Source organism: Seriola aureovittata, chromosome 9, assembly GCF_021018895.1.
Source record: "Seriola aureovittata isolate HTS-2021-v1 ecotype China chromosome 9, ASM2101889v1, whole genome shotgun sequence".
Taxonomy (NCBI): Eukaryota; Metazoa; Chordata; class Actinopteri; order Carangiformes; family Carangidae; genus Seriola; species Seriola aureovittata.
This window is the reverse complement of record NC_079372.1, coordinates 15,348,733-15,369,013: the sequence shown is the minus strand read 5'-3', so window position 1 is coordinate 15,369,013 and position 20,281 is coordinate 15,348,733. Positions and strand designations below refer to the sequence as shown.

Below are 20,281 nucleotides of genomic sequence, written 5' to 3'. Positions count from 1 at the left end.
GTTTCACCAAATCCCCTCCCATTGTTGAATGTAGTCCTACAAAAAATGAATTTTCTCTACTTAACAATTCCTATGCCAGGAAAAGTTATGTCAGAATATTTATTCTGACATAACTTTCCTTATTTCTATTTAATTATTATTTTAATGGTCCTCTTTTCATATTTTTCTTTCATGTCGATTTTCTCAACATTTCAATCCCGTTTGCTTTGTTTTTGAAAGTTATTTAAATAAAAGAAGCCTTAGTGTTCAGATCTTTCCTTGACCTTATGACGTTTTCCATCAAGGTCAAGTAAAAGTGGTTAGGAAAGGAAATTATTTTGACGTTTTGATGGCAGCCCAGGACTCAAGTTGTAGCTCACAGTCTAACAGGAAGTGATGATCCGTGTCTTAGGAGAGAAAGGACAATCTAAAATGTGGACTGGTACTTGCCACCTGCTACAAGTTGTGGGTTTTAAAGGTCCCAGGGGGTCTCCTCTGATTGGCTGAGAGAGGAGATGTAAAACTACATTGAGATGGATTTTGGTTCTTAAAACCACAAATATATCTTCTTATTGATATCAGAACTTCAAATAAACACAGCAAAAATGTAAAATATGGGACCTTTAAGGACATTAAGACTTATGATTCTCTGCTCTCTTTTTGTCTAAACTGAGAGGTCTTGCAAAAAAAAGACGCAAATGCAGATTTCAGCTCTATGCAATTTTTAACCAGCAAAGTTTATTTATATATAACAACAGTACAAAGTGAATCCTTGGCTTGCAAAATAGGTGTGCTTCATATTTACAATAGGTACACAATAATATATTATCATAACAAAACCAAAGCAAATAAAAAAAACAAGAGAACAACCTTTTTTTAAATACTTTAAGTTTCTTACAATTTTCACAACACTTTTATAAAACAAGAACAGACAGCCATTATTATTATCATTATCATCATCATCATCGTCATCGTCATCATCATCATTGCCAGTAATTACTATTTTACAGAACTCCAGTGTCTACAAAGGGTTTGTTTACAATGTGTTTAAAATGGAAGGATACTCATTTTATACTTGGTGATATTTTGACTTGAGATTAATACATTGATCTGGATTTCAGTTCCTCTGTCTGATGCCATAACACAAACAAACAAAAAAAAAATGCTGATTAAATGCTTTGTTTTATATAAGGAATGACAACATGTGCCAGTCAAAACCACAACACCATCTCTTCGGCAACACATTACACCGAGAGCAAAAAAGAGAGCACAAAGCATCTTCAATTTGCAATCAGCTTGAGCTGAAATGAGGTTGTGTTTATGAGCATCTATCCATATCACAACTGGCAGTCAAATGGGATTCTGCGCTGCAGAAAGAGTAAACAAACTTCCCTCTTCTCAGTTCAAACTGAATTAAAAAGGTTCCCAGAATTGAGTGCACAGCATGGAAACAAGCTATTATTCAACATAAAAAAAAAATCTCTTTCACAAAAAAGAAAAAAAAAAGGTGCATTCAGCTGTAATTTAAGACGTGTACAAATGGGCTCTCAGGAAGAATTGCGGTTCGACTAATGACGGCGCAGATCAATATGGAATACCAGGCTGAACTAAAGCATGAATTAAAACGCATGCAAAAAATCTCACACAAGACAAAAGGAAACATCCTGATATAAATGATCTCTGAGAGAAAAATCAAAGCCACTCTCAACTTATCTGCGTGCCTCTGATTGCGTTTGTCATTGTTCTGAATACAGGGGGCGGGGAGCTCACCTACGAGTTGGAAGGACTAAACATACATTTCATCCCTCGGAAAAAGGAAAAGGCATTTAGGTCCTATTAAAATGATAAAAAGCATTACTCCATACAAGCAATGTGAGGTATGAGGAGGATACAATTCTATTCGCTGAAATTGGGAAGACACCTTAATCAAAAGGAAGAAGCTTTTATGTTTTGTGCATGTACTGTGTATGTGCGCCATTGTGTACCTATAGATGTTCATTACGGGGTTTGGGAGCGAGAAGGTGCTTTTTCAGATGAGGGAGCACATTACAGCTACTCTTACCCACCTCTGCCCCCACTGGCCAGACTCAGTAATAGCTTGTCAATCATCACCTCATCCTACATTTCTCCTTGCCTACTAGTTTGATGTTTTTTTTTTTTTTTTCTTTCCATCTCCTGATCACACTGTGCACACAACTGACTCAGATCAAAGAGCAGCTTCAAAGCCAGAGCAGGAAACTAGAGCTAAAGGGGTTCTCTCTCTTTCTACCTCTCCCTCTCTCCTCATTTCTCGACACTTCTCTTCAAACAGCTCAGGCAAACCGAGTGCTGAGCGAGGCAATGTCTGCCTGAGCCAGGCCTTACCCTCTTCACCTTTCCTTTTACTTTATCTCGCTAAGACAGTTCGCAGCAGAGTGCCTGGGCCAGGTATCACTGAAAAACCACTGGGCTCCGAAGCACTGAAAGGACTGTGCCTGAGTCGAGGACTAATATGATCAGGAACGGTACGCAGGTGGGTATCTAAGGCCACAGAGAAAAGAAGCACCTTTCACCCACTCCTGGTGTTTATGAAGCTCTAAGCGCACACAATTGCTGTTTACTGTACAAACCTTTAATACTACCTATTTTCAAGTACTTGATGTAAACAACAAGCAAATATATATCGGAAGAAAATGAAATCACCTATCCAGAGGACGGAGTCTACAGTTAGTTGTCATACAGCTAGAAGGTTGGAAGGTTATATATCAGCCTTTTAGCTTGTGACTGTTTGGTTTAAGTCAAGAGACGCATTCACGTAACATGAAACATTTTCTGTCTTACGTCTGTGTTTTTTAAATTCTTCCTCATCCCGAGATCTCTTTTCTCCCGTTTATGTTTCGTACCTTTCATGACTTTTTAAACCCACCATTCCAGTTATACAAGCTTCTCGCAACTTCAACCGGCTCTACACTCCAATATGAGAGCTTTGCTCTCTCTGTAAAGCATAAACCGATTTTTGACACAATAGAGAAGGATCTTTTGGCACTTGGTCAAACTAGACCCACACAGCTAGGCTTCTTATTGTTTTGTGAAGACATGGAGTGGTGGTGGTGGTGGTCGGGTAAGATCTCCCATCAGCTAACATCTCAAATGGCCAACTAGAACTGGCTTGACTCATTGGCACTTGATAAAAATCAAAGATGGACCCTTAAACACTTTTGATGTGTGATAGCATGCATGCAAAGTACACATAAAGTTTGATCAAGTTCCCAAAGAGATACAAACAGTGGATATATAATGGAGAGTTTTAGCCTACAGACACCAACTTGTCTCGCCTGGTGTCTACTAACTGCTAGCTGTGACAGCCACGATGCAGACGACACACACTCTCCTCTAGAAGAGAAGTGATTTAGAGTAAATAATGTTTGGGGAGTAGCTGGACGGCGGGCCGGGGGGGCCAGGACGGACAAATGGAGTTGTTCACTTGAAGAGCTGCTGAAAATATCCAAGGAGCTCAGTTCAACTGAGCCCCTCTCTGTTTGCAAAACTCAAATAGACATACAATCAAACAAACAAACAAACAAACAAATTTAAAAAAAACAAAACATTTTGTACATTCACATACACTGATTGGCAAGTATCGACCGGTACATACACAGATGACCTAACTGCTGAAGAAAAGCCTTGGACACCAAAGTGATGCTGATTTAAGGTCATCTCCTAAATACACTATAGACTTCATCTCTGTCATCCTCAGTTTAGGTGCAAGCATGCTGGCTGAACTGTGACCACCATGAGTGGAGTTCACTGGACTCTTCGATGATGAGCGCAGGCTCCATGATTTTCCTGTACACTTCTGATTGGATAAAGAGTAGACGTTCTGTCCGTTGTGGTGTGTGGAGCATCAGTCCCGAGGAGGCAAGGAGTGAGAGAAGACATGGACCATGGCCTGTTTTAATACCACACCACCTTGATGTAGCGTCACCCACTTAATGTCTTTATACAACAACACTTGTGGCATCCTGGGTGGATATTTCAACTGCAACTGATAATATTCAAATGTACAAGTACAAAAATAAAATCTGAGGAATCTGAACGCTAACTCAGCCGTCCGTCATGAGATCTGCTCCTGTGCTTCTTCTCGCCTTTTTTTTTTTTTTTTTTTTGTCTCCATTTCACACTCAGACGTGAGTTTCTGGCTGAGTAGAGAATAAATCTGCTTCTCCATTTGCTCTCACAGTCTTTGCAGGAGTCTTCTTTAGTACAACACAAACACACATTCATGCACACACACACACACACACACACACACACACACACACACACATCGTACAATTTCCTGTCGAACAGAGGAAATTTCCTTTGAGAAAAAGAAACAAACAAACAAAAGATAAATACAAGCCATGTTGTTGCCTTCTCCGCTGATGTTCCTTCCTTATGCCGTTATCAGCTCCAGCTGCAGGGGCCTCTGTCTCAGTCTGTGGCCCCTCAGCTGGTGCCATCATGAAAGGAAAGAGGGGAGTATTACAAGTTAATGCAGTTGTGTGTCTGTCCGGCTGTGGTTACAGAGATCCCAAGGTCTGGTTCGTGGTTGTAGCCCCACGGTGAGAGGTAAGTAATGCAGGACCATTTTGGGAGGTCCAGTAGAGATTGTGGTCCTATTTCTCTATCTCTCTCTCTTTTTCATTAGGGGTCACTCTCAGCTCTCGAGGGACATGGCAGAGATGAGCTGCTCCACCTTGTAGGCCAGCCTTTGCTTCCTTGCCTGTTCATCCTGCTCCAGAGCAGCTGTGATCTGTAGAGAATAAAAAAAAAAAAAAATAGGTCAGATACCAGCCATAAAAGACACACAGTGCGATTACATCCTTGTTGTTTATTATACATTTCCAGAATTAGATCTGATAACAATTAATACAGAATAAGGAGTGTCTGCTTAGATTCAAAACCGGCAATTATGAGCATGTTTTTTTTTTTTTTTTTTTATGCAGCAGAGCGTATATTCTTAGGTTTCTATATGGACATCACATGAAAGAATAAGAGAAGAATTACATCACTGCCTTTGTCTTTGACAACGCTCAGAATTATTTGTGTATTAGCTTTTCCCGTTTTATCTCCTGAGCCCCATCTTGTAAATTTGGCATTTGTCAAGTTGGGTTCAAAAGGGATCCAGACAGGCTCTCCTCTTCGCTCTCTCATCTACTGTCTGCCCTGTCAGGATGAATCTATGTCAGAGTGACACCAACATACATGGCAAGGGCCTTTAATATGAAAGTAAAACAGTAAAAAAAAAAATACTACAATACGTCTCCATCACCTTTGAAATGGGTCGCTGTATCCAATCGCTGCAGCCATTATTTCAACATACGACTATGCGACTGTGTGTCTGTTTGCTAAGGAAGATCAATTTCACATCAGATGACACTAGACTGGGATGCAGTGTTCGACTCAATAATTGATGATTCAAACAAAATAATTTATTGGCCCCTCTTATGCAATGTGTAATTTAAAATATTCTGAGGCAAGAGATTAAATAATGAAGGAATACGGGAGTAAAAGTGTCACCCATGTTTTAGATTATAAAAATGATTTTTTTGGTCACCTATTCACACTCAGGGTCACCGAGGGGCTGTGTCAGCAGAGGTAGGAAAATACATCAGTCATAGATATTAATAAAATATCTGGTTTGTAAAAGCAGTTTGTCAACTTAACTCTCTCTGCTGTAAAATAACACAGTGCTATATTTATTTCTGTGCTTTCAAGACATTTATACGGTGTATCTGATGGGAATGTCATTTTGGTGCCAAAGTCTTTCAACCAATCAGAACCACAATATTCATTTTCAGGAGTTTGGTTTTGGCAGGCTGTAAGCCTGATCACCTTTTATGCTTTTTGCCTGGAAAACATGTCAGCAACATTCTTGTTCTCTCTTCTTTCTTTTTTCGCACAGCATGGCAAACCTTTGTTTGCGGCCTGTCCTGTTGCAGAACATAGTATCTGCCTGCCCACCTACCATCTTCCACTCATCTGCTTAAGTGCTCTTAAAGGCTGGCAGCTACCGGCAGAGCGTTTCCTCCTCCTCCTCATCGGGCCAGATAGCAATCTATTATTAATCTGTGGCGCTGTATGCAGGTGCAGCTCCCACTGCCATCTCCCAAATCCATTTAAGTAGGCTGCAGCTCTGTCCTGGTTAGCCACACACACACAGCCCTTTGTGAAGCGGCTGAGTAAGAATGAACGGCCGTTAACTGTGCTAGATGATTTTCTTTTTTTTTTACGCACCGCACACTGAGAGACGGCGGATATTGCAGGAGTGGCAGGAGTGATGGGGTACATGTGTAGAGTGCATGTGTGCAAAAATGAGCGTGCTTTGCATGTGTCTCCATGCATGTGTGCGCCCGACAGCTACAACTGCAGAGGCAGCAAAAGGGAGCGTATGAGATTCATGGAGAGCAAAGGGGAAGCTGACTGGATAATGGGTAAAAAGAGAAGGACTGTACAGGAAGAAGGAGGGAGAGAGAGAGTAAGCGATAGAGAGAGAGAAAGAGAGAGAGAGAGATACCGTGGTCCAACGTAAAGGTCAGGCTAATGCTTCCCAGAGGAGGAGCTGACATTAGAAGCAGAATGTCTCCATGAATGCGCTCTCCTTCTCTTTCTTCCCTATCCTCCTCCCTCCGTTTTAATGTTTCCTGTGATCTGACAGTGTGTGTGCGTGTGTGTGTGTGTGTGTTGCCTATGATTCTGCTCATGTGAGCCCTATATAACAGATAGCCCACTCCGACTCAGCACAGGCGAAAGGACAGAGCGCCATGCTGAGAGCTTGTAGACATTCACTTTCTACTCCACAGATCAGACACACCGCCTTGTTAAGCTCAGGTCTCACTAGACCTCTGGGCTTTGGGGAAGTCTACTGAAGACTCTGAGCTGACCTCACTAACCTTTGCCAGTTATGAATAGTCTGGGAACACCAAGGGCAAGATATAGATATATATACGTACATTAAAGTGTGGGGGTAAATTTGCGACACGCCTTTCGTTCAATTTGCGCTCGCAATCTGCCTGTAATTAGCGGCTGATTTACTAAGGCAGCAGCTCGTTACGCAATCAGCGCCCGGGATTGGCCTCCAGGTAAAATCTTCAAGTGAAGCAGTATGTAGTTCAGAGGAAGAATTTGTCTGAGATCACCAAGCATTAGAAGAAATTATGGTGCACAGAAAATGTCCAAAACATTTAATAAAGGGCACAGGACATAATTCAACTGCACACAAACCTATTTGATCTGTAGGAATTTATATTGTTAATGGGTCGAGAGTTGTTACATGGTAAAGGCAGAGAGAAAGAAAGAGAGAGAGCAAGAGAGAGAGAGAGAGAGAGGGGGAGAATAGAGAAAGAGAGGTAACAGAGCAGAATGGAGCACCAGCAGATACAGGCTGGAGATGGTGTTTATATGGAGAATGTTCCAGAGGTAAATGTCTTATAAAATTTAATTATCAAAAACAACAATTTCCCATCCTGTCTGTACAAAATATGTTGTAAAGTAATCATATAAATTGTTCAATATTAGTCAGATGTTATCAATTCTACTCCACAGGTCACTAAAAGGCGGATCGTGGTCCAGATCCGGACCTGGACCCAGACGCCGTCCTGTCCGGACCTGGACATACAGCCTGTAAACCACTGAGAATTATTCAGTTTTGAGGGAGCATTTGTTTTTGAACCCGTGCAGCTTTTCTAGCCTTTTACAGCACTGGTCATGTGACGCTACGCAGCCAATCACTGAAACTGGAGTCAGTCTGTGAGATAGACACAAACGGTGTCGATGTTGGAGAAATAAAGGGGGAAATGGGATTGAAGGGGTGTGAGCACTTTTATTTATTGCATTTTGTAAAATGAAGGACTTTACTGTAATTTTTCAAATTTTGTTCTGAATTCCTGTTATTTTGTAAATTTTATTATGTATTATGATTATTACCCCCCACAGACACGCCCACACCTCCCCACCTGACCAATGTGTTGTGTGTGTGTGTCTGTGTGAGCAAATACATTCAAATGTTACTAACCTCCTCACTGTACTTGCTGATATAAGAGTAGATTTCATTGAGAGCACTGAGCATGTTGAACTCTGTGGAGTGGAGTCTGGCCTGTTCTGCCAAATAGGCATTCATGTCCTGGTCGCTAATGGCCGGCAGCCGGTTGATGTCGGCGTAGTACCTGGGGACAAGAGACAAGGGGCAACACTTGGCATCACTGATAGAGACTCACTGAGTTGGTGTAATCGCTCAACTGAGACCTACGTTTTTGTTTTTTTTTTTTTGTCAAATTTTTAAGCCGTTATATCACTTTCACTAACAGTACACGCCTGCTAACAGTCACTCAGAAAAGGCTTTTTACAGAATCTGGTTGAGAGGTGAAGGCAAGAAGAAAGAGAATTATGAATCAATTTTCCCAAAGATCACAGTTTTTATTTTAAGAGGATACAAAAAAAAAAAAAAAAGATGTGAGAGAAGGGATCAGAATGGTGTGTAAAGTGACTGCGGCGGCTCCTACCTCTCTACCCAGCTCTTGTAATTGGGGATATCTTTAGCGTAGAGCAGCTTATTGGATGGGGAGTCTTTGCCAAGACGGTGCTCTGAAGTGGAGCAGGAATCCATAAAGGTCTGAGCTACTACAGACAGACAAGCGTCCGTGATGCTGCTCTTATGGATGTCAAACACGAACTGCGGGTTCTTGATCACGTTCACCCAGAAACGCAACGGAAGGCTGGAAGATAGAGACGAATGGATGGAGACAAAGACAATAAGTAAGAGACAGAATACCGTCATGTTACATTAGAATAGTTATATCATGACATACCCCGACTTTAAAAAGGAGGTCCTTACCAGTTGCTTTTCCATGTGTGACGTACGTCTGTGTCATGAATGCCATGTTTGTCTGCCTGCTCATCCAGGAAGTCAAACATGTATTTGATGGCCAGCGGAAGAGTGCTCCCCCTGTGAACTGTACTGAACAACGTCTCAAATAGATCGTCCACAAATTTTTGTAGAGTACCCTAGGAGAAGGAGGAGAGCAAACTGAGATTATGGCAATTCATGGGCAATAAGAGACGACACATGCCAACTCCCAAAAAACACAGCCTGACTGCAGTGAAGTTGCAGTAAATTCACCCCTCCCATTGCAGGTAGTTTGCACTGTGGATTATTGATCATAACAAGGATGATATAGCTCTCTCTCCTGTATGTTCCACGATCATGACTAAAACTAAAAATGTGACAGAGCCTTTGAGGTTGCCGCTCCAAAATTATGGAGGCAGTTGTCATTAAGATATTAGATGTGCCCCCTCCATCTCTATTTTTAAATCTCGGGCTAAAGAGACATTTTTATTCACTGGCCTTTTTGGCTCATTAGCCTTTTAGTCTGTTGTCATGTTCATAATTGTGTATTTGCTCCTTGTTGTTTTCTTGTTTTTGTTAGTATTTTTATATATTACTGTATACAATATATTTACTATGCTTTCCTTGTGTTGTGCTTATTTTTTATATATATTTGCTTTACTTGCTTTTATGTATTTTGATGTTCTTTATAGAGCGCTTTGGTCAGCTCAAGCTGTGTTTAAATATTCTCTGTAGGTGTAAGATAACTGAGCATGTGCTAATAATAGACATAAAGATGTGTTGACACATAGAGAATGTATGGGAGGATATTCATGTACCTTGGTAGCTAGTAGCCTGGTCAGATAAATCTCAGAGACCATCTTGCTACCGCGGTCTCCTTCCTTCTGGTCTCCGTGTTCGTGGTTCTTCACCAGGTGCCACACCTTCACGCCGCTTTCTAGATCAGGGGTGATCATGGGAGCACGTGAACGCAGGCTGTCGGGGCTGCCCGTGTAGCGGAATGAAGAGTCTGAGACAGAGAGAGAGAGAGAGAGAGAGCGAGAGAGAGAGAGAGAGAGAGCGAGAGCGAGAGATACAGAGTTACTGCTAAGCCTAAATGACCATGATTACAAATGCTTCCCTTTGGTGCAGCATCATGTAAATTACGCATACACCTAAAACAGCACACTCACACTAGCAAAACGTATACACACGCGCACACACACAGTCCATCTTTCTTTTTTTTTTTTAAAGTATATTTTTTGGGGCTTTTATGCCTTTAATGGACAGCACAGTGGAGAGTGACAGGAAACAGGGAGGCAGAGAGAGGGGGAATGACATGCAGCGAAAGGCCGTCCGATGCGGGATTCGAACCGGGGCCAACTGCAGCGAGGACTGCAGCCTCCACACATGGGTGCCTGCCCAAAACCACTACGCTACACGACGCCCCTCACACAGTCCATCTTTCATTTACATCTCTCCTTTGTAACTCATTACGAAGCTGAATCCTCAGTGCACCTTCTGCTCTAAGCCATGCTGTGAAGGAAATTGCAGTGGTGGATAATTTCATAGAACAGCAAAGTAATGAAACTGAGGGGAAGTTGTTGTGGTCCGTGGCATTGCATTGATTATCGTTAGCCCTCTTGAAGCTGGAATCCTGGATGACAAACAAGACGAGTGAAAGCAGGACCTCCCCGCCTGTTTTTCTACATTAAGGAGTGTGCAGGACAAAGAAAGGGATTTACAAAATGGTATTTATTCTCTGCTTTATACCTGTCCTGAATTACTTGATAATCGTTTGCCTCTTTTCTCTTCTATACACTCTTTCATACTCTGCTACTTTTTCCCTTCTTATATAATCTCTACTTCACTGGCTGAGACATGGTCGTGTCTGGCTCCTCTTAAAAGCATTCATAATTGGCTCTTCCCTGCCACAGTGTGCCAACGCCTTGTTGAAAACGTCCCTGTCACACTCTAATCAATGCATCAAAAGATCCCTAATTTGTTAAGCACTGAAGCCACCTTCCTTCATCCATACATCCTCCTAGCGCTTGTGTTCCTGCCTCCTTGCTCTTCATTCAGTCGGAATGATGCCGGTTTCAGTTTCCCTAATTAGCCGGCATCCACTCCTGGCAGCTGGCTCTCTGGAGATTCAAGATCTGAGGATCTCACTGAGGAGCTTTCTCACCTGGCTTCAAAGGCCGAGCTCAACAACAAAGCTTTTTGCTGCCGTTACAGCCACTTACACCTTTCAAATAAGACCAACTCACGCCTCTGGAGTGGCCACAAGGGACCAGGGCCTGAGTAAGGGGGTTTGAATATATGTGACTTTGTGCAGGGTGGATTGAGGTCCCAAATCCCCATCTTAATCCAGTCACTGGTTTTTACTGCACTGCTATTCCCCCCCCCCCCCCCCCAACTTTCCCTGCTGCATCCTCTGCCTTTTTTGCAGCTCCCCCTAACACTAGGGCCCCGGCAGCCCTTTCCCTCTTTCGCTGCAGTCCCCAGCTCCTGGACACAGCCAGGCAGCAGGGGAGTGTGTTCAGGGTGATTTTAAGGCTAGAGGGGGGTGCTGGCGGTGTAAATTGAGTCAAGATGCTAAGTGTTGAACGTTAAATTGGTATGAATCCATCAGCAGGTGTCGAGGTGCAGCTGTGCCTGCTGTGCCAACCCATGATTGATGAGGGACGGGCTCATGCCAGCAGAGCTTCTGCTTTCTATGCCACGCACATCCGACTTCAGTGCCTGAGCAGCAGCAAAAAAAAAATCCAAAAAATCAAACCAAAAACAAAAAAGTAAGAGGAAAGTGCAACCACTTAGCAGCTCACTGCAATTTCATAACAGATTCAAATGTCCCTCGTGATTCCATCCAACCACCATCGAGGCCCAAAACTTCATATTAAGGCAAAGTAAGACAGGAAATTAAAATAACATAATAAGGTGCAGAGGGATTCTTCCACTTTGGTAGTTAAATCTGTCACCTTCCTGTCTCTCCCCAAAACCATTACAGTATTTTGTTTCAAAGAGAGTGAAACTGAGGGTCTGCCGCTGTCTAAAGCAGTGGTTCCCAACCCGTGGGCCGGGGCCCACTGGTGGGCCGCAAAGGTATTGCAAGTGGGCCGACAAACCATTTGCACAACAGTACAATTTAGGTTAAAAGATGGATTTATATAAAAAAATAAATAATGTTTTTAAATCTTTTGATCTTCCAAAACATAAAAATGTTGAAAATGTTTTTCTTGTATTAAGACCTATCATTGTGCATTTGACAGCACATATATTCACTGAATATCTTCAGGTGTCTACTGTTCCAACATTTGTAAATAAGACTCGTAACTGCTTGGAGCGAAAAGAATGCTGTTTTCTGTTTTCTCTCTAAAGGCAGTGTTCACTTTCTATCCCCGATTCTGATAATTGGCCACGCTCACTTATCTTATTCTGTTTGTGTGAAGTATCATTCACAGAGAATAATTAGCAATCACAAGTTGCCTGATGCTGACTGTGTGTGTGTGTGTGGCATTGGACTAAATTTGGCATCCAGCACAGCACAAAACTACAAGCACAAATATCTGAAGTACGCATGTATTTGCATGCATGTGTGTCTTGCACCGGTATTGCATGTGCTGTATGAATGCATCTTCATTATTATTATATCATGTTTGTTTGTTTTTTTTTAATGTCTCACTCGCCCTTCTTCTTCATTATCCTTTCTCTATTTTTGTACCATACAATAGAGCTCGGACCTGAAATGTAGCAAACTGCAGCACATACAGTTGGAGAGAGAGAGAAAGGCTGCAAACCCACCCACCGACCCCCCTACCTCTGCAGCAAAAAGCAGAGCACTGCCAAACAGAGCTGACCCTTTCTTTCGAGGGTGCACATTTGGCTTTGTTCAAAACTAAAACAACAACAAAAAAAAAAGGAAAAAAAAAAACATGATTGATGATCATGATTTGTTTGTGCAGCAACAAGAGCAACAAGACTACATTTGCATGGAATTAACTGTTGATTAACTGTTGAACAAGCTCGCAAGTCCATCCGTAATTGCCTAATATATGTGCCGTGTGGCATTTGGCAATCAGTGTAATCAATGTCAAAGCCACGAAAAGAGTTTGAAAAAAACCTAAAAAACAAAAAACAAAAACCAAAACAATCAGGGCTACCGACTCACCATATCTGCTGATGGAGGTGCGTGATATGCTGGCTGAGGAAGGGATGTTGTACGATGAGGTCTGTTTTGGCACCAAAGCCACAACGCAGCGGTCCGACACCTGTGTGAAGAGACGCACGGAAACGTGAGTGAATCTGCTGGTGTCATATTGTTTTTGATGATTTCCATATTATAATTAGAACAGAGTGCGTTTACTCTAAAACCTTTTTTTTTTTTCCTGAAAAATATTTGTGTCATAGTTAAGGGTAGACCTCAGGAGGGAATGTCAAGCCCTTAGCGAATAATCCCATGAACAAAACATATCCCACAACCCATCCCTCCCTGTCATATCTGCGCTCCCTGCTGTTCTCTACCACAGCCCCTTGGCTTTCTTTTTTTTTTTTCTTCAGCAGAGAGCAGAGTGCTGTGGCTGCATGATGGCTGTACTCAACATGACTGTTATTGTCATCCCCTTCACAAACATTAGAGACATGATGTAAGCTTTGGAGCTAGGATGAGATGCTAAGAGAGAGAGAGAGAGCGAGGGAGGGAGAGAGAGGAGAAGGGAAAGGGGAGACTGTCAGAAGGAGAGACTAGAATGCTGAATGTCTCGTCGCGTGTACACTTCACACCCTTAAAGAAAATGGGGTACGTAGGTATAATAATAGCATTAGAGCAGCACGGAGTCAAAGTCAAACAGAAAGACGAAGAGAGGAGGCTGTGTAAAAGATGGTGTGTCATGAATAAGAGGCACACACTGAGGTTCATCCTGTGCGGTTTATATTTGCAAAGGGTTCCCCGGCCTTATGATATGCTCCAGTCACTTCAGATGAGCTCAGAAAAATTGACGCAACCTAAATTAGAAAGGGTGCCCTTAAATCTATTTAATAAGAGGCTTGTTAACTGAGATTAATTAAGTATCGTGAAATAGCTATTTAATTAATTTTTAGCATTGTTAGTACACCAAAACATCACGTTTTAGAAAAAAAGAAGAAAAAAAGAGGAAAAAACACATAACACAGCAAACAAAAACTTGAGGTTCTTTTGTGAAAGCCAAAACAACAAACAGCTTGTTGGCTGGCATTTACAGCCCACCCCGAGGAGGGATTTCTGCTTCAGACCCAGCGAAGAGAAACTGACGAGCCTCCATTGGAGAAATAAACAAAAGGCAAATGCCAGGCTCCAAAAGGAATACCTCAAAGAATCTATAGCAAAAGAGAAAATTCTTCTTTTCATTTGCTTTAGCAGGAGCCCCCACCACCACCACCCACCCCCCGCCGATGATAAGCTGCTGGATGTTGGGATGGGCATTTAGAGAATTCCTCATTTCTCTTGAGAGTCATTCGCCTCTCATCCTCCCTCAGTCGTGTCCTCACCCCTTTCTCCCACTTTTCCCAAACTAATCTCGCCTGTGTTATTAGTTTGAGTTGCCATCTGGCCTCTACTGGCCACACTGGAGAGACACTTGAAACTGGGGATGAAATCTGGAGGAATCCTCTTAAAGATGCAGCTCCGGCTCCCAGACCTCTTGAAGAGAAATGAAAAATAATCTCCCTAACCCCTACCCCCACCCACAACTAAGGTCTTTGACCCTTCTCTCTCCTTCTCATTTTTCTCTGCTTTCCTAAACCTAATTTCTAGGGCCTCTCCATCCCATAGCCTGCTCTTGGCTGGCGATGCATGGATCAACTCTAATATACCAATGATGTGGACTTGCGTGAAAGTTTTCCACCGCTATTCCTCTGATACATTTTCCCTGGGGAGCATGAAATAGCTTCTCTGCCTCTCCCCCCTTTCTCTTTACGCATCCCTCCATCTCTCCCTCTCTTTCTCTCTGCTTTTTATGGCTGACAGAGAGGCTACAGCAGAGATGGGTCCTTGTGATAGAGTAAATGATTGAAGGCGTGCAGATTCGCCCTTCAGGGATAATCCAGTGTGGGGCTGATAGTGGGCAGGTGTGATAAGGGCTGTGGGCCCCGCCTGTGATAAGACCTTCCATTAGACAGTGCAGAGCCGACCAGACGGCAGAGAGTGGTCAGCCTCTATCTTTCTTTTCTCAGCCCTCTCCACACAAAACCCCACAGCCTTGGTCCTAGCCTGATTCCCCTTAGTGTCCCATCTCTTCTGGACTCATGCCCTCAGATCACGATGCTTATCACACCTGTCGACCGTGCCCAGCAGCTTGGAAACACACAACCTGTGCATATGAGCAGCTGTTGTCAGGAGTGACGAAATGTGTAATGGGCCATGACATGTGAATACTACTCTGTTACTACTCTACTACTGTTTGGCGTCACACAGTAAGCTGTGTCCCTAATTCAGGGGTAATCACATCTTTTGGCGGACGCGGTCAATGAAGGTGTAGACGGCGAAGGCCAAACTGAAATGTGACGGCCTGGTCTACGGAGGATATAGGTCCGCCCGTTGCGTCCAAAGCGAAAAAAGGTAAAGTTTTTAAGGCCCATGGTTTTAACTGTTGTAACGTTAGCTGTTCTACTGAGCTGAAACCCAATACTTGTATTTCGAAAGTTACATCCCTGAGCTTCCCGGCAGAGTTGTTTGCTTTCATTACCAGCTCACAATGAATGTTGGGATGAGTTGTGCCACACGAAAAGAAGGCTGCGTTTGAAGGAGCCTTCAAAAATGAGACAGCCTAGTCGCGCAGCTGTGACGCAATTGGTATTCGAATGCAGCCTCCGAAGGATGAAGCCCCTGAACTAGGACACATCTTTTGAAGATACGGTTGGGTTTTAATCAATGAGATGTGTCATTGAAGAGTGAGTTCCTACAAATACTACAGCTGTGCTATTGGAAATACGACTCAGCGGCAGCAGCAGTGCAGGATTAATCAAACACGTCTCTCCTCTTCAATGGAAAACAGTATTTCTTAAAGATATTTACTCAGGGAATATTTTTTTCTCCTAAAAAAAAAAAAAAAGCTTTCATATTTCCATCTGTCTGGGATGTGTATTTAGGTTTTACAATGTGGACCAGCGAGCCCAGACAGCAGCAGCATTAGATTAATGAACGGATACCAATGTAGTAGTATCCGTTGTGTCTGGGGCTGTTGAAAATAGCCCAAAAATGCCCCAAGTGATGTCTGCAAGGTGGGTAACAGGATACAGCATCTAGCTGGCAGGCTCTCCTGGTTTGGTCATCAGTGTCTGCTCTCCCTGTTCTTTCACCGCAGAGAAGAGGACAGACAGAGGTCACCGGGCAGCAGAGTGGATGGAAGATTCCAAACTGACTTTTAACTTTTCATTTTGGCGCAGTCTCAGCCAAAGTGAGAGAGGAAGAGCGGTCTGTCCTTTACTGTCACTTATCCGCACATTAGGAATAATATTGCAGACAAAACACACACACTGCCCATGTGCCCCCCCCACCCCCCACCCCCCACAATGGGATGTGGCGAACAAATATTAATATGCTGGAAAAGCCACAGTCCACCTGTAATAAATCAACGCTTTGTCAAACATCATCAATGCAATTACTCACACCCTGCTCCAGTGAATAAACTGCGGGTCTGTTTGCAATTTGAATCATCATAAATAACCTAAGCAAGCTGACAACATCAGTTCATGATAATGTCCTGGTCATGATAATTGTTAATGCTGCAATCTTCCCCAAAGGTGCCCTGAGTCTGTGAGATGTCTGATCCTGCTCCATCCCTGCTTACTGGCCGAAACACTATCCAGCAGCAGCAAAGTTAACACTAACATGTCTCAAGATGACAGAGACACGGGGGGTGGAGAAGAAAGAAGCTGCGGTGACTGGGAGGAAGATTAATCAGTAAAGAAAGATCCAAATCAGCAATCAGCCAAATAACTCTCCAGTCTCATAAATCTTTTATCTGAACTCCTGTGTTTGTCTGTGTATAAGCATGTGCAGTGTGGGTCTGTGTGTGTTTGTGTGTGTGTGTGTGTGTGTGTGTGTGTGCACATGCGTAGAGTGTGCTGTTGTCTTCTATCTTTATCTGTGCAAGAAAGACTGTTAAAAAAATATATATACCAAAATAGAGAGAGCGAGAGTGGGGTGGGAGGATGGGAGTTTAGTCCCCTGACTGTGAATGCAAAAGGTGTTGAATAAAGATACTGAACTCATTTTGAAATGTGTGTATTTATGTTTTTAATTTTAAAGTAGCAGGGAGTTGGGGGAAGGTGTGTATTTCCTTATCCAGGTTATGTAAACCGTTATTTCTCATGTGGCAGGGTAAATAGCCAATGGGATTTCTCGGGATGCGGAATTTTAATGCCTCTGTCTCTATTACGGGAGAATTAGCAAAGACTCAAGGTGATGCTCAGTCTCATTCTGCATATTTCGGACCCCTCTTTCAATATTTTCCACTTTACAACTTCACTTTTTTTTTTCACCAAGCTTCTCTCTCACTCTGAGGCCTAATGAGCTGCGCTCCCTTGTTGTGATAGTCAGCCAGATGTGCTGCCGGAGCTGCCAATGCAGTGGCACGGTATGCGACGCTAACACACACAGAGCTCCCTCTCATAGGGGCCATTGCCAGCTCATCAAAAACAGTAATGATGCTCAAGTGCTCAAATGTTGTCAACTGCCCTATTCCTTCACGCTTCTTCTCCTTCTCCGTCTCTTTCTTTTCCTCTCTCTTCCCCACAATGCCCTGCAGCCCGCCAGCGTCTCCTCTGAAGTCGCACACACTGTCGGGCCCTGCGTTCTGCGCAGGGTCCCTCAGATCCGTGATCAATAGCAGTCCTCAGATCTGCGATTGAGTGAGTGAATAAGTGAAGCGGCCACACGTGTGTGCCTGTTTGCCCTGTAGCGTCTCCCTTGGCTAACGATGGCAGACAGACTGCGACGCAACGAATTGCAAAAAAACAAAAAAACAACAGAGGAGCCCATTATGGTGTGGAAGCAAACACGCTGCACTGCTTCATCAAGGATTAAAGCTCTGCAGAGACCAGAGAAGAAGAGGTGCTCAGAGCAAGGCAGGAAGAAAGGGACAAGCGGAGGAAATGAAGCCAAGAGAGAAGGAAAAAAAAAATAAGAGAAAAAAGTAAACAAGGCAAAAATGTGAAGAGAAAGTGGGGACAATGAAGGTGAGGACAGGAAGGAGGGTTACCAGAGAGCAAAGACAAAGGGGAAAGAAGCTGCGTGGTGCCAAGTCCTGTGTGAAGGACACTATGGCAAGTCCCTTCTTCTAATGACTCCTACAGCTGTTAAATTATTCTGCTTGCTCTACTGGGCAGGAGTTCAGGCTGACCCCCCAATGTGAGGGCTTGAGCCTTGCCAGGCCTCATCCTCCTCGTTTTTCTGCATATAGATGGAGCCGCGTGTCCGACCCGGCTCTTACACCAGGTAGCCCAGGTTAAGCCTCATGCAGTCTTTAAGCAGATGGCTGACTAATGAGAGATGGCTGAGCATGAGCAGCAAAAGATACATGACCTGTTGAGATCACTGCCTTCTCTTTCTTTTTCTTTTCCTATTAATCCTCTGTATTACTTATCTCTGGCTACCTTTAGCTCCCTCTTGTCTCTTGGTTTCCATTTTTTTTGTCTTAATTTACAATTACAACAGCCATAAAGTCTTCTGAAAAATGCAGAACTCCTCTTGTTCTCAGTTTTCCTCCACTTTAGCTCTCCACATTTCTCTCTGTTTAACAGGGGGCAACAGGTGAGCCCTTGGTCCCTCAAATTGTGAGGTGTGAATCGAGGTTTTACATGTGAAGAGACAGAAGCAGACAGTCACGGCGAGACTAATTGTTTCCGGCGTAGAAAGTCAACCGGACAGAGAGAGAGAGATAGAACGAGAGAGATTCTGTCCTCCTGTTTTGAGCTGCTTCTTCTCTCCAGGGAGGGGGGAGAAGTGTCGGCTGAGATGTTAGGAGTTCATCTCCCCTGCCACCTGTACAGTAATTGTCCTCTATTCTGTGAGCCACTTGGATTACATGCAAATGAGCAGCTGAAAATTGGCTGCCTAAAAGTCAAGAGCAGGAAACATCAAAGTTTGGCAAGGTATGTGGTTCAATTTCCATAATAAAAGCTGCAGCAGAAGTAGAACTGAAATGAGCCTTTTCTTGGTTTAAAAAATGGTGAAGTTTGAGAGTTAATTAAGGAAAACATTTCACTGAAGCTTTGTGTGTATTTACCTGGTAGTGCATGAGAGTGTTGAGTCTCTTCCAGTCATTTTCTATCTTGGTGGTGATGTCTTCGTCTTGCAACACCACGCGGGCCATTCGCCCCTGGCGCCACTCTGAGGTCACACACACACACACAGACACACACTGTTAGACGCAACCGCACATCCAAAGTATACATCAAAGACTGCAGTTTGTCTTGGTGTGAGTGAAGAGGTTTGGTGATATGTATTTAATATATAAATCTGAAAACCATCATGTGTTCAAGATGTAAGTGTGCTCTGAATTAAAATGTAGGTAAAGCGTAATCCTCCTTCGGTGTAATGAAGCTCAGGGAAGGTTCAGTCAGGAAGACTATCTGTCACCTGTGTGTTCTCACTGGCTGCATATCTGCTGCATCGCTGCTACTTCTAGCTCTACCTCTCGACATGGAATTTTCAAGTTACTCAAATGTTGGATTTTTCTTCATTATAAATTACACAATAAAGTACCACTGTCTCCACATGCAGCTTATAAAATGATTAAAAAAAGATATATTTATATTTTTTCATTTCTGTGACACATTCAGATTCAGCCTAAACATAGACAACTGTAGTGGAAGGTATCAGTTTGATGTAATGTTGCTGGTATGATGTCAATATGATATCAACAGGTGATTTCCCTGTATATTTTTGCTGGGAGACGTGTGCTTCACGTGTGGAAAATAGGCGAGACATCTAATCTCTAAAACACACGACGCAGCCGTCACGCACTCGCCATATAGCCAGTTTGTTCCTGGCCTCAGTGCCACCAGCTCATTCTCCTCTTCATCCAATCACATCCCGACACAGTGGCCTTTATCCAATCACTCATAAGCTCTCGAACTTTAAAAGTTCTCTCTCTGCTATCATTCGCCATACGCCAAGATCTATTCCTTTTGTTCACAATAAATTCCATTTTATTGTTCCTCTTATTATTCCCGCCTTATTGAAATGCCTTTACAACCAGTTACCTTGCAGGTATCATGAACTGCGCTAAGATAAGCGCAACTTCTTTATGAAATAAAACAAACTACTAAAACCCTTTTCTTTCTAACATCATTTTGTCTTTCAGTTAGTGGGACGTCACCCTACACGGCTCCCATAGAGAGCTCTCCACACGCATTACCCAAATGAGTAGATATCAACAGCCGACTCTCCTGTACGGCTCTCGGTGTGTTGCACTC

General features: G+C 43.1%; 1 protein-coding gene across 1 annotated transcript in view; it reads right to left on the bottom strand.

Annotated features, from left to right (window-relative positions):
• Nucleotides 1–684: 684 nt before the first annotated feature.
• The window catches only part of plxna2 (plexin A2), a 180,517-nt gene continuing 160,920 nt past the window's right edge, over nt 685–20,281 (bottom strand). Inside the window, exons 26-32 of the mRNA XM_056384398.1 lie at nt 19,090–19,193; nt 12,996–13,095; nt 9,664–9,854; nt 8,834–9,003; nt 8,502–8,714; nt 8,015–8,165; nt 685–4,753 (exon numbers count right to left, since the gene is read on the bottom strand). Coding sequence (XP_056240373.1) covers nt 4,658–4,753; nt 8,015–8,165; nt 8,502–8,714; nt 8,834–9,003; nt 9,664–9,854; nt 12,996–13,095; nt 19,090–19,193 — 1,025 coding nt within the window. The 3' untranslated portion in view covers nt 685–4,657. The remainder of the gene's footprint in view (nt 4,754–8,014; nt 8,166–8,501; nt 8,715–8,833; nt 9,004–9,663; nt 9,855–12,995; nt 13,096–19,089; nt 19,194–20,281) is intronic.